General features: G+C 46.1%; 1 protein-coding gene across 1 annotated transcript; it reads right to left on the reverse strand.

Annotated features, from left to right (window-relative positions):
• Positions 1-269: 269 nt before the first annotated feature.
• dzank1 (double zinc ribbon and ankyrin repeat domains 1) lies at positions 270-13,346 on the reverse strand. The gene is made up of 20 exons (XM_088933730.1): positions 13,238-13,346; positions 12,585-12,738; positions 11,729-11,909; positions 11,443-11,527; positions 10,809-10,933; positions 10,336-10,418; positions 9,976-10,093; positions 9,272-9,385; positions 8,741-8,833; positions 8,011-8,133; positions 7,430-7,585; positions 6,769-7,000; positions 6,564-6,667; positions 5,198-5,272; positions 4,650-4,749; positions 4,380-4,468; positions 4,051-4,131; positions 2,827-2,954; positions 2,549-2,623; positions 270-1,564 (listed from the first exon to the last, which is right to left on the reverse strand). Exons 1-20 carry the CDS (start codon positions 13,344-13,346, stop codon positions 1,399-1,401), a joined length of 2,391 nt encoding a protein of 796 aa, XP_088789856.1. The 3' UTR covers positions 270-1,398.
• Positions 13,347-14,690: the final 1,344 nt, after the last annotated feature.

Below are 14,690 nucleotides of genomic sequence, written 5' to 3' on the forward strand. Positions count from 1 at the left end.
GAGAATTTGAAAAACGGTATCCAGTATATTTTAAACTTAATGGCTTATAAATTGTGCAGTTCTTCAGCAATAGGTTGGTGACAATAGCAGGCATTAGAGCAGAACTGAACCAGAGGATTATTCAGACATCTGTTTAGTGTTAACTGGATAACTGTTGCTTAACCCACAAGAAGAGATGCAATGCTGCACAGATAAAAAAGGTAACACTGATTTAACTGAATTGAGTTAGATTACAAACATTCTTGAATAAAAAGTAGAAGACCTTTGTCCTTTAAAGACTGAAGATAAGAAACGCTTTAATCAAATGTAAAGTGTTTTAATTAAAATATTGTATTTTCACATGAAAATCCTTAGAATTACACAGGGAAATCATCATATAGCCTCACCATCATTTCTAATAGCTAGTTAACGGGCTCTGAATAGTCATTTAATTCCATTTGATGTTAGCACCAGCAAAAATATGAAGCTAGAAATATTTTAAAATGATTGATCTAAAAAGTTTGTATTTCAGAGGCATAATGGTGACAAGTGTAATTTAAATTATAGTATTATGATTTGTCCACACACAGCTGATGATGCAATAGATCAAAAACACAAAAGGCAAAAAGAAATTGGCTGTTCTGAAGTAAGATTTATCTTAAGTGAATTTTCATGTGTAAAACTCACAACCCCTATCAATCCTTTGTTCTTACCATTAATAATATTTGAACATTAACAATAATGCAGAAAGCTAAAGCCAAACAAAATGTTAGGCTATAAGGGCAATCAACGGTGTATAATTCAAATTACGGGATGTTATGTAGTTTTACATACACCAGTAAGGATTCGTTCTTCAGAATACTGTGCACAATTTTGGTCACCACTTGAAAAAAAAGATATTGCTGTTCTGGAATCAGCCCAGAGAACAGCAACCAGAAACATTCTGGGGCTCAAGGCAAATGTCCTGCATTGATATCACTGAGGGAACAAAGCAGCGAAGACTAAGATGGGACCTCATACAAGTATTCAAAATGTTGTTAAAGCCGATACACTGGCTTCTTTCAAGAAACAGATAGATGAGATCCTGGGATCAATAAACTACTAACTACCAGATAGGCCAAATGGTCTCCTCTTCTTAAGAACCTTATTTTGGCCTAGGTCTGTCAGAATCCGTTAAGATTCTTTCATTGTGATTTAAATTACTTCACTGTAATTCATTTGCCTACTGCACTGGTGGATGGATTGCCAACCAAGACAAATCCTAGCACACGCAATAGAAAAGAGTTCATAAATTGATTTGATTTAAAAAAATACACTCCCATAATCTGACATTGTGAAATTCCACTTCACAGAAACAGGCCTCTAAGTAGAGGACTGTAGCAAGCAGATGTATGTGTATGTGGGCCTCGGTGCCTGTTGTTAAAATGCATCTAAACTAACGGTCCTGGGCTTGGACAGTTTGTCCACCAGGCCCTGGCCCATTTTGGCAGCAAACAACGAAATTAGTGGATTGCAGCCCGACTTCACAGCCAGGTCATAAACCGTCAGACCCTTGTCGTTCTTCTTCCTGATGCTGGCGTTACATCTGAAAGACACACAAACAGCCGCAGTCTGATCACATGCAAACCAGCAAGACCCAGACAGTGGCCTTTCTCTTGAATACACTCATACCCTGGTATAAGAACGTTTGGTATCCGAATTTTCACAAATCCGAACATGAAGAATTGATAACTTGTAATTCGTTATAAGAACAACATTTTGCTAATCTGAACTTTGAAGTTCGAAAGTGACCGATTTTGGCCAAGAACCTCCTGCGAACATGTGAATTCAGCGCCAATGAACAGCTGCTTGTTTCTGCGTGGGCACAAGGCATTGTGGTTGAGGACGCCATGGGGGAGCAGTGCTTTGTTTACGATACCAGCGAAAGCTTATGCTCTCATTTTCAAAGTGTTTGTTTTGTAGTTGCTGTTCATTATGGGCCCTAAGGAAGAGAGAAGATTCTTTAGCGTGATGATCGACAACGGTATGCACATCGTTCTAGCCGATCGCTTCGATAGCGATCTATTGCGAAAGAATGAAAAATGTAAATATGATATCAATTATTTTACAGCTATAGTTGGCTTTTTTGAGTAGAACTGCATTGTTCAATAAGCTTCCTATAATGCTCTGTATGATATTATATATTTAGGGTGGTTTTTGAATGAACTTGTCTTCGGTTCAGAACGGGGTGGAATTTTCCCCATAAGAAATAAAGGAATCTTTATTTTCAATTTACTCCCGCCTTCCGAACAGATTTTCAGGAACAAATTCAGTTTATATATCGGGGTATGAGTGTACTGGAAAGTATTGCAGTGAGTTTAAGTGGTGGGTTTTCCCTTAATGTCACTGTGCTCTACTACAGACACAAAACAACCTACTCTGTTACTGATGCTGCTTAGTTTTTACTTGCAAGCTGGATAATCCCTGCAAAAGGCACTTCTCAAAGGTGTTCTACAGGCAGTACAAGGTTCTCACTGAACTCGACTTCGGCTCTGGAAGGACACAGACGAGCCAGACGGGCGGTTCTCACCCCAGCAGTGTCTCGGCGCACTGCAGCCCCTGGTTCCCCAGAGCAGCCGCCTCGTGCAGGGCTGTGTTGTTCACCCTGTGGAGTGGAGGACAACAGGGACACACAATGTGAAAATAGTCCATAACGGCTTCTGTAGATTATTTGCACCACAGGCACAGATCTGGGTGTCACAGGCTCAGCAGAGCGATGATAATTATCCCCTTTTCAGTACGTTAATGGGCATCACTTAAAATAGAATAGAGCCTTTTAAAACTGCCTTAACATTAAGCGTTACTCACGGTCCCGACTGCTGGTCGATGTCGGCTCCTTTGTGAACCAGCACAGGGATAGCCTCATGGTGCCCACCCAGCACAGCCACAGTAAGAGCTGGGCGCCCGTCGCTGTTCAGATGGTTCGGGTCAGCGCCCTACAAGGAAAAGACATGAGGTTTCTGCACAGGTCTGACCTGCAGGCTGTGGGCAGTGCTCTGAGGACATCTCCATCCTGTCGTGGACACGCTTCCTGAGAAGCCCAGGCCTCAAGCATTACAGCCTTGGGAACCTCCCAGAAACCTCTGCTCTCAGGCAGACGAAGCACAGCTCTGCCCTTTGATTCTGCCTCCTGAACACAGAGCACCGTGGGGTATCTAAATCTACTCTGAACAAACTGCAGTATGTCCAAAATTCAGCAGCCAGAATCCTGACCAGGTCTAGTGCAAGTGTTCACATTACTCCTATCCTGGAGTCCTTGCACTGGCTTCTGGTCAAATTCCGTGTAGACTTTAAAATCCTCATGCTCACCTATAAGGCTCTGCATAGCTTGGCACCTCAGTACCTGTCTGAACTATTATCGCCCTACTCCCCACCTCGCAACCTTCGCTCCTCTAATTCTGCTCTCCTTACTGTCCCCCAAGCCCGTCTACATTGTATGGGTGACAGGGCCTTCTCCTGTTATGCCCCCAAGCTCTGGACCTCTCTCCCCAAGGATATCAGAGAGTCATTTTCTCTAAACTCCTTCAAATCCAGACTCAAAACCCTCTTCTTCAGAAAAGCCTTTACTTAACTGGTTCCATTCTTCACCCCTCTGCTCTTCTTAATACCACCTTCCACGGTCTCCTCTATTGTTATTGTTGTATTGTTGTAATTATAATTGTGTCCTATCTTGTGAAATCTTCTTATTTATTGTTGTAATCTTCTTATTTATTGTTATTGTCATCCTGTAAAGCGCTTTGAGAAGCCACCTTTAAAGGCGCTATATAAAATAAAGTGTATTATTATTATTATTATTATTATAAAGCCTAGAGAGGATAGTAAAGCAGGATACAATCTATACCAACCACGGTAAGTCTTGCACAAGGAAAATAATTTTTAAGATTTCAAAATATAGCAAAAACGTCTTTCTCCTGCCCAGAAACACGCAAGCTACAATGGGCAGGAGCCCCTGTGAGGCAGGAGTGGACAGTACGCTGCTGCAGGTCTGCTTTGACACAGGGGGCATGCTGGCACGCGGCCTCTCACTCTCACCTCATCCAGTAACTGCTGCACCACGGAAATCCGGCCTCTCCCCTGGGGCCCCAGCTCCTGCAGCAGCTGCCTGTCCCGGGACTGCGAGGAGACAAGGAGACAAGACTCAGACCAGCCTGCAGCTCAGACCCCAAACCAACCCCCTGTCGTCCCAATGGAGGCAACGCATGAGAGACACACAGGCTGTGAGGTGGGTAAGGGAATGACACAGTTCTCCAACTTGCTTTCTGTTCTAGGTTTAGGAAGCAAAGGGAGAATGTAAAGTTATTACAGCCCCTCGCCTGTATTCAGCAGGTTTGTAGCCTACATGCCTTGTGAAAACAACTTACTGGTACACTGTCCTGCGTCTCCAAGGGCTTTCTTTTCTTCTTTTTGGATTTCTTGGGAACTGCAGCAAACAGGACATTGTTTTCACTTCCTACAAACATGCAGAAAACAGACTTACAGACATTTGTCCATCCTGCGTACGGAGCACACAGACATCACAAAGATTTCAAATGAGGTCGCTTGAGACCCCAGTGGCCCAAGCTAACACAAGCCAGCTAATGTCAGTTCAGTGCCTCACGTCCTGAACACCCTGAGCAGAAACATCTCCTCACCTAGGCTGGCCTGGCTGCCCGACAGGCTGCTCCTCCCCTCCGTCACGCTGCTCAGTAGGTTGTTCTCGGACGGCCTGAACGGATTGCCTGTGAGGCCGTGCTGGCAGGAGGGAAGGAGCGACATGAGTACCAGTCTCCCGTCTCCCGTCTCCCGTCTCCCGTCTCCCGTCTCGCAGCCAGACCGTTTGGCTGACGCACATTCAAATACAAATGTATTAAATTGTACTGCATTTTACAACTTTGTGTGAAGGCAAGCTAAGTCAGTACTCTGTAAATACGGAGTTTTATGTAAGTACAGATTCACATAGGAAAAAAGGAAGGAGGTAATTCAGGGGTTTCCAGCCAGACCCCTGGCTCTACTGCCTCTCATTCCAAATGAGTTCTAAACAAATTATTTAATTGAAAACACAGCTAGACAACTACAATACCTTATTATCTGATAGTGCATGGCTAGCATTTAAAAACCCTAATCTACACTACTTTGTGTGCAATACCAGTAATTCTATTGACAGTATTAATGCTAATAGGATGAAAACTGATTTACAGACCTTGTCTCCTGCCAGAACGAAATTGATTCTCAGACTGACTTCGTAGTTGTCTTCATGTATAACAGCTGAGATCATCTGTGAATTATCAGAATGGAATTTTGTGGGAAAACTTCAGCCATCAATATAAAAAGAGTAAACCTCTTTCTATACAAACAATAACATATCCCAGAAACATCATACAAGAACACAACCTTTGAGAAATACTAAAGTAAAAAGAACGTAAAAAACACCCATACTAACTGCACAACCGCTTACTGAGGATCAGTATTCAGTCAAAGTTGAAAAATAGATGAGGCTTCCATTGCACAAGAATTCGATCCATTTCAGGTGTTACAGATTTCAAGATCTGCAGCAAGCTGATGTCAGCAGGCATGATGACAGCTCATGATATTTTGAAAAATACTGCACAGACAATTGTGCCGTGTTAAATATTAAAAATGCTTCTTTACTGCTTCAGTAAAACTTGAAAGAGACCTTAGTCCCTGTCCAGTATGGCAATGGCAGGAGTATGTTACACTTCTGCTTCTTACCAGCAGACACTGGGAAGTCTGATAGGAACATAAATGGACCAGAGTACTGGCAAATCTTAGAGGAAAATCTGCTTTGGATCTAAAACTGACAAAAAAACACTTTTTAGTAGGACAGCGATCCAAAGCACAAGCCTAATGCTACACTGGAGTGCAGTGTCCTGGAGTGTCCAAGTCAAAGTTTTGACTCTGTGGGATCACCTGAAAACTCCCAAAGCAACCTGAGAGATTTTGAGCAAATCTCTCGAGAAGAATGTGCAGGGATTGCACCAAGTGCTTGTCCATTTGCTGGTGGAGAGTTACCCAAAATTACAGTAAGCTGTAAATGCTGCCACAGGTGCTTCCACCATACACTTCACAGGTCTGAATATGTATGCAATCAACACAGTTTACTTTTTTCTCCAGTTTTGCTGTAACTTATTCTTCACCTTGAAAGTATTAAGCATTAAGATTTGAGTATAATTTTAAGATAAAAATATATATACATCATTTTGTAATTTCAATTCAAAATGAGACACTATAGAAAGTGTCTTACTACTTTTGAGCAAAACACTGTAATACTATGTACTGATTTCATCTTGTATGTTAGAGTGATCATTGGACTCGTTGATCTGGATGATCTGGATCTTGTATCTCCTTTAGATGTCAGATAGAATCCACCGTTTCATCTTAGTGCTGCTTAGTTCTGCAATTTCCCTCACAGGATCAATAAAGTATCTATCTATCTGTTTGCTTTAGCACATGTATCTGAATCAAGATTTTGTAAAATCACACTCAGATCTGACTTAACCTTCTTACAAGATTATAAACTAACCAATTTAATCAAATAAATTTATGACCTTCCCCATCCGGGGCTCGCCGATTAGGGCTCGGAATTCGGTGTTGTTCTGCGTGTAGCTCCGGAGGTGGGCGCAGATGTGATCCAGCTGTTTCCTCCAGTACCCTGAAGGGGCAGACGAGAGCTGAGTCAGTAAGACGTGGCCTCGTGTCGGGGGTCAGCGTGTCTGACCCTGAGCCCGAGCCCCTGACCAGCGCCAGCTCTACCTCTGCCGGGGCTGACTGCCGTGAGCAAGGGTTTGCGGTCCCTCATCTGCTCCTGCTTCTCCAGCTGCTGGGCCACCTGCTGCTCCTTCTTCTGCAGCTCGGTGCTGGACGGGTAGAACAGCCCGACTGTCTGGGTCTGCCGGTCCACTCTCTGGGTCTGCTCTGCCCAGGGCTGTGGCAGGGACAGGGAGAGGGGCTGCCAGGTGGCGTCCTGCGCCTGCATTGAGCGGATCTGCGAGGACATGGGTGAGCACAGGTGGGCACACGTGGGCACAAGTAAGCAGAGGTGGGCACAGGTGTGTTATGAAATTGAAAAACATTTTAAATAAATTGAAAAGCAGACAAAGCCCTTCAAAAGCAGCATTTCATGATTAAACAATACAAAAAATCCTAAACAAATATAGATAATTTCATGCACCCAGCTGACTAGACGTATTCAATGGGAACTAACAATGAAATCACACATTACTCCATGTATAATTACATTGGGATTATTTTTCCACCTCTGGAATAATAATTATTGGAATTGAAAGTATTATCACCTACTGCAACATTACACAGCAAATAGTAATTTAAAGTACACTGGGAAATATTACTAAATGCTCTTGGGAATGTGCTGTATTTCAGGCACACATAAGCCTGTCTGAACACACGGACAGACCTGGTCTGGGTCTAGAGCTGACCAGGACATGCTGGCACGAGAGTCTGGTCTGGGGGGCGGCTCCAGGTACACCCCACAGGAGCCACAGAAGTTGGCATAGGGGTGACTGCTTGCCCCACACCGAGAACAGGTCACGTAGCTCACTGGCTGCGCAGGCTGTTGACCAAAGAGACAGACACATCAACAGGACAGGCTCTTAAAGGAAGGGGCTGATTTCACAGGCTGGTGAGCCACAGTTATCTTTTCAGAGAGCAGCACATGCAGTATGGCAATCTCTCAGAGAGCAGAACGTGCACATTTATGTTAATGAAGGCTGTCCTCCAGCGACAAGGTTCTAAAAACAAAATGCATGCAATTGAAAAGAATAAACGAAATCGGTCTGTGCAGCCCCCCCAAAAATTACATTTTAAATGACAATAACAATTTCCTGTCTTCAGTAATATCAAAACCAAAATGCAGAAATCAAAACAGAAGGTTCCTACATGTAGAACCTACACCGTACATCTTACCTGACAGAAACATGAAACAAAAAAACGACAAATGGGGGCTTTCTGGTTTAAGTACAGATGAAGGTTGCCCACCTTGGCGCCACACCAGTCACAGAAACGGGCATCTGATGTGTTGACTCTGCCACATTTGGAGCAGGAGAGCATCTTGCCATCAGAAATGGGCACAGGTGTTGCACTCTGTCCGCCAAAGACAGCCTACACATTGAACAAGGCATGCAGTCAGACCAGTGTGTTTAACACTTTAAATAGCTGTAGACATCCGCAGGCAAGCAGGACGGTACATTTCTGCAACACTGTGTGTTACTCCATAGAACAAGTCAGAACTGAGCACTGTGATATTCAGAGCTCTGTGTAACCTGGACCTCTTTGTCTCTTACATTGAGCACAGTGATGTTCAGAGCTGTGTGTAACCTGGGCCGCTTCATCTCTTACACTGAGGACAGTGATGTTCAGAGCTCTGTGTAACCTAGGCCGCTTCATCTCTTACACTGAGCACAGTGATGTTCAGAGCTCTGTGTAACCTGGGCCTCTTAATCTCTTACACTGAGCACTGTGATGTTCAGAGCTGTGTGTAAACTTCATCTCTTACACTGAGCACTATGATGTTCAGAGCTGTGTGTAACCTGGGCTGCTTCATCTCTTACACTGAGCACAGTGATGTTCAGAGCTCTGTGTAACCTGGGCCTCTTAATCTCTTACACTGAGCACTGTGATGTTCAGAGCTGTGTGTAACCTTCATCTCTTACACTGAGCACTATGATGTTCAGAGCTCTGTGTAACCTGGGTCTCTTCAGTCACTTACATTCAGAGATTCAGGCAGCTTGGTCTCACAGGTGACGCAGTGACTGATGTGCACTGGGTTGCCTGTCCCACACACCTGACATATGAGCTTGTCCTAAAACAGCAGGGGACAGCAGAAGACAGGCTCAAGGTCAACAGGCTAGTATTTCCTCTTAAGTCAGCAAGCACAAAAGCACTGTTCATAGGTCAACATTTCATGAGTTGGCAAAGAAGGAACTTTCTTTCTCTATTAGAAACAAATAACATCCTTCCTGAAGCACAACCCCTCACAATGAAACTATGTGTACTACAGCATACCTATCTGCATTCTATTCTGTTCATACAATGAAAATGAACACAGTAACTGCTGCAGATATTTGGGATACACATGATCACAGCAAATGTGCCTGTCTGTTTGCTCTGGGGTAGCATGAGACATGTAGAAAGAAATTAAGTTTCAAATTCCACTGCTATTGACAGCCACCCGAACCCTGTCAGAGGTTTCAGTAGCTGTCAGTGTAACCACAACAACAGCGCCTCCCCCTGGCTGCACCTGGAGCCTGACGCCGGCCTGGGCCTGCAGCTGCGGGGCCAGAGGAGCCTCACAGATGACGCAGGTGGAGGTGTTCAAGGGCACCATTGTTTTGCAGTGGACACACATCACCATCTGTGGAAAAAAGACAAGTGAGACCAGACTAACACTATAACTGAGCACAATATACAATTACTGTAAAAGGTCCCTGTGACACTGGCTATTCATGTTTATTTTTATAATATACAATTATCTTTTTTTTATTATTTTGGGAGAGAACTAGACACCCAGTCACCCGCCTACAGAGCCTACAGCCTACAGCACCTGACACAATCCTCCCTACAGGTGTTCTAGCACCACCTGGTGGAGCACTGACATCACTGCAGGCCTGCAGGAGTCTAGCAGGTCACAAGGGGGCCCTGTCTGCCCTAAAACTGACAGAACCAATAGTATGCTTATCAAAAACATTCCTTGTATTGGTATTCATAAAGGGTAGTTTCTCACAATTCGTATTTATAGGAATTTCCACAGAAAACCCTACTTGACAGGCAGAGGAATAAAACACAGAGGGCAAAACATCGAACTGCTTAATAACCTAACAAAATGACCGTGCGGCTACAGGACAGGTCCTGGTTCAGGGTTCTCTGACCCTCTAGAAGCCACACAGCACTGATGAGATTCAGCCCCAGTGGTGCTTCAGTGTTCCTGAGTCGTCCCCACAGTACCTGTCCTCCTTCTGGGGGGGGCAGTCGTTGGCCCGGCACTGGGGGCACAGGAGCGCCGCACTGCAGGCAGAAACGGGCAAAGGGGTCCGAGGGGCGAGGAGAAAGGCACTGGGCACACCTGCAGGGACACCAGTGGACAGTACCGCATTGTCACTGGGGCAGTGCGGGAGAACACCACAGTAAACAGGCAGCTATTATCTGGCTGCTGAAAATCCCAAAACTATCCTGACTGGGATGTCCAACTGGCCCATCATTTGAGTTGAAAGACCAGCAAGTTAAAGTCACCAGCCCCAGGGCTCAGACACGAGTAAACACACAGAGGAGGGAATTACAGCACAATTTCAGATGCAGCGCTCTCACCTAAGGAAGTCCGTTTCTCTTTGGATTCGGGACATCTGGGTGCTAGTCAGACTTTTCCGGGGATTGTCTACAGAGTCCTCTGCCTGAAACGACAGGAGAAGATACTTCTGGCTGCCCCGAGGTGACAGCTATCACTTCAGACAGCAGGAGGCCACACCAGACCTTCAACCCACCCACCACTCAGATGTTCAGAACCCCCTTGTCCATTTTGATCAGTGTCTACTCATTTACTAGAACCTGTCTGCCAAATCAAATTAAAGAGTCTATAGGCATGAGTTACACATCAGTAGCCCCTGCAGCACAGCCAATAACAACAGGATCTCAGTCTGATGTCTCAGCTAAAGGAGCACAAGGAGAACAATTTCACACAAGGTGACACAAAGCAAAACGGGGGGCACAGCGAAGGTCTGAACCGGGGACCCAGCAGTACAAAAGCTTTAACTGCTGTCCCACCCATATGGTGCCTGCTGTACCTGTGGCCGGTGAGAGGACAGAGCGGAGACAGGCTCTGAGCCTGGCCAGAGGGGACCCAGGCGAGTGGTCAGGTAGTGAGGTCCCTTGGGAGGCTTGTGGGAGAGGCGGCCCTGGATCTTCACAGCTGAGAGACATTGAAGGATGAGTCAGCTGAAGAGCAGATCAAAGAGTTCACTGGAAATCCATCACAACATGTGTCATTACAGCCTGGGTGCTACAAAACTGCCAATATGCTGAGTCTGAGTCTTAGTGCTGCACTGTAACGCTCACACATTCAATGTAAATATGGAAACGACTACAGATGAATGGCTTTCTGGCTATGTAAAAATGCATGCCAACCCCACAACAATCTTCTTAATTAGCATGTCTGTTGCAAACACAGGCTTTAAAATTGCTGTTTAGATCAGTGGATTTGTGATACGGATCACTGTGACAAGTCCTGTAGTGTGTGTGTGTGTGTCTGTGTGTCTGTCCACCCACTGATCTGTCCACCTGTGTATCTGTCTGCCCATTGATCTGTCCAGAGAGGAACAAGGATTAGTGGACATGGCCTCCTTCAAGAGTGATTGTGACCAGGTTCTTAGGCATCTTGAAGCAGCCTCTCGTCCACTCTGCCTGAAACCTCAAACACACCTTGGAGCTTCTGTGCTGTCTCCTCCCAGGCGCTGCCTGCTGCTCTTCTCCCGCCCGGAAAGAAAGCGCTTCCTTCCAGGGATTCCTGCAGGTGGAAAGGCATTGAGAGTGTGGTGAGACCAGCACGGCTGTGTGGCACTGCAGCAGCAACAAAGACCTGAGCCCTGGTCTCACTGATTCACCCTGCCAGGACCAGAGAACTTCACTCTGAGCACACTCGAGCATCAGCAGGTCTGTGTCTAAGAGCCTCGCTGGAGCGAGTTGTGACGGGTGAGACTTCGCTTGCCTTGCGGGCAGTGTCCCGGGACGTGTCGCGGGCAGTGTCCCGGGCAGTGTCGCGGGCTGTGTCCTGGGTGTACTCTTCAAGAAAGTTGTCTTTATCATCTTCAAGTAAGGCTGGGCCATCAGGAGGAGGAAGATACTCTACCAGGAAGAACTTGGTGACGACTGCGCTCTCCCTGCCATCCCTGAAACAGAACGAGAACACGCCGTCATCAGCACCGCTGTACGTGCAGGGCTGAGGAAGCTCAGCTTCTTGGTGACACCACGGTGATCAGATGCCGCTGAAACAAACTGCACACACAGGACATAACAAAAATATCCTACTTGGAAACACAAAACTTTGTCAAATTCAGCACTTAACAAAAAATCTGAAAGCAGCAAAGCAAAGATTTACATGTTAGCCTTCAGAAGGCTGGTATTTAAATTGCAAACAGCTGCTGCAGAGAGAGTCTGTAAGAGTGTCTGAAGGCTCTGGACACCTCAGTGACACAGGTACATTCTAACTGCACTCTACAGAAGCTGGAAACTTCAAATCAGGGTGCCCACATTGAGCCTCCTGCACCTTTGCTAACTTCTTTGACTAATGGCCACTCCTTGCTTGTTGCAATCCACCACTTTCAGGCTGCGAGTTAACAGCTGATCCTCCTTTGTTTTCTAACATCATTATCTCCCGGGATATACGCAGGGCAAGGCCAGATCAGTGCTAGGATGGGAGGTATCAGGATCAAGCTGTTACTGGAGGTGTCGACCAGTAGGTGGCGCTATTTCCTCTTTTCTCTCTGAATCAGGATTTCTAAACCAAACTCCCTGGTTCGGTGGGAGGGGGCCAGAAGCACCCTGGACCTTCCTTTGCAACCCACCTGCTAACAGCGAGTGCTTTCACCGTTACCTTCCCCTCAGGTAAGGCTACGGGCCCCCGGTACCGCAGCGTGCTGCTCTCTCCAAACCCCGGCTTCTTCAGCACCTCTGGTTTACTGCCGTCCAGGGTGAAGAAAATACTGACGTCTGGGGTGTCTGTGAAGGAGACATGCTGTAACCTCGCCAGCCACTCAAGTTCGACACACCAGCCTAGTCCCTCATATTCCCCTCGTCGCGTAGAGAAAGCCCTGAATCCCATTCGCCATCCCTTCCCTGCAGAGAGTGACAAGTCTGCTGGCCAGCACTGCCTCTGCACACGGCCTGCAACTCCAGCTGAGGAACTTCCGTTGAATTGGATCAATTCATTTTGAAACTGACTGGTTTGTTTTAGTGGGAGAGTGACCGACTGACATGTGGAGGATATCCTTATATAAAGGTCAGTTTCTACAAGGTACAGCATTATTATCTACCTGAGAAAAAAATTGCACAACATTATCAGGACATCACTGCAGCCTCCAGGCATTTCCAGTGACTTGAATAACACCTCCAGCATGTTCAGCAAGACAAGCAAAAACCCAGAAAACACAGCAGCTCCCCGGCAGGACACTGATGGTTCCACGATGAAGACTTTGGACCTGGCACTCCTGGCTCTTACCTGACTTGATCTCCACGGGCGTGTTGGTGTCTATCTGGTGCTTGGCCTTGCCGGGCAGGGGAATTCTGATGGGAATGATCTGAGGTGCCACGATCGAGCCTGCCGTCATGTTCACTCAAGAAAACGACAGCTCTACCGAACTGAGCCTGGAAAAGTAGAAGTCCAGTCAAATATAGATGCATAGTTTTCATGCACTCAGCAGACAGTGATGCAGAACAGTATCTGGCTATAATACAGCATCTCATTTGTGATCACTCATGACTACAGGGCAGGTCTGGTTTTTCATCTATTTTCCATGCAGAAGGATCCATTCTCTCATTTTCAGAAAACTGCTTCTGGTGAGAGCAAGGCTAGTACCCCTTTTCCCAGGCCAGTAGAGGTGCTGAACCAGATCCCAGGCATGAACTGCTCTTGTCCTGCTCCAGAAAAACACAACTCTCTCCACAGAAACCCAGACACCCCCTCCAAACCCCGAACCCGAACCTCTCCACTAGCTGTGCCTGGGTATCCTGCCCAGGATCAGAACTGGACAGAACAGCCAGTGCAGCAGGAAGGTGTGTCTGCATCCCAGAGGACAGCTGGAGAGAGGAAAAGCTCATCCGGACAGTAAAGCCGGAATGTTGACCTCCGTCCTGCAGCCCCCACAGGATCACTAGGGAGGCTAAGGCGGGCTGTGTCACAACCTGGAGCACCAGCTCAGCCTGCATCCCTCCGGCCTGGTGCTCTTGAGCCAGGATCTGACCCTGGGCTGCGTTACACAACACTCTCGAACCACACCTGGAGCGGCCCTTTACATGCACATACAGTGTGGGGCTCCTGAGGGCTGTTACAGCAGCTGTAGGATATTCTACCTGCTGATCAAAACGATTGGCTGTTTTGTCCTTACTTTTTTAATATACCATTTGACCCAAAACGTTCCAAACCTATGATTTAATGCAATTCATTTATATGGCTGGCACACTTAAGGCAGCATGAAGGAGGCAGATATTTACCATGTGTGATTGAAAACTACTCACAAGTTACTCAGGTCTAGATCGCTCTGTGTAATAACAATAATAACAAAAATAATAATAATCCCTTGCAACTAGTATCAGTACAGAAAACAACAACTTGCTACACAAAGGGTCCAGAAGGATCGTTCAATACAGGAAGAGACCCATCACGCCCCTCACTGAGTTCAGCTACTGAATTAATGAGAGCGTGAGGGGGGTGAGACTGTGAAGACCCAGAGCGGAATTCAGCCCGAGCCCTGAGGCTCACAGCCCTGCTCTTACAAACAGCGCTGGAATCTGTAATGAACAAATGAACAAGCAGTCAGGACTTCACTCAACGTCACACAACGGGACACGCTATTGAAGACCTCTTTTTCTGATCTTAAGGCTATTTAAAAAGAACTGCAATTGTAAAACTGTCGGGCTACCTCTGAATCAGTTTCCGATCAATTTTAAGCGTA

Source organism: Atractosteus spatula, chromosome 15, assembly GCF_055471065.1.
Source record: "Atractosteus spatula isolate fAtrSpa1 chromosome 15, fAtrSpa1.hap1, whole genome shotgun sequence".
Classification (NCBI taxonomy): Eukaryota; Metazoa; Chordata; class Actinopteri; order Semionotiformes; family Lepisosteidae; genus Atractosteus; species Atractosteus spatula.

Excerpts from the sequence above, each read along its gene's own strand:
- dzank1 (XM_088933730.1), bottom strand. The coding sequence starts at position 13,346 with ATGACGGCAGGCTCGATCGTGGCACCTCAGATCATTCCCATCAGAATT. Across the intron at positions 10,419-10,808 it reads TGTCCTCTCACCGGCCACAG|GCAGAGGACTCTGTAGACAA; the intron begins GTACAGCAGGCA and ends CTGTCGTTTCAG. Across the intron at positions 2,624-2,826 it reads ATCGACCAGCAGTCGGGACC|GGTGAACAACACAGCCCTGC; the intron begins GTGAGTAACGCT and ends TCCACTCCACAG.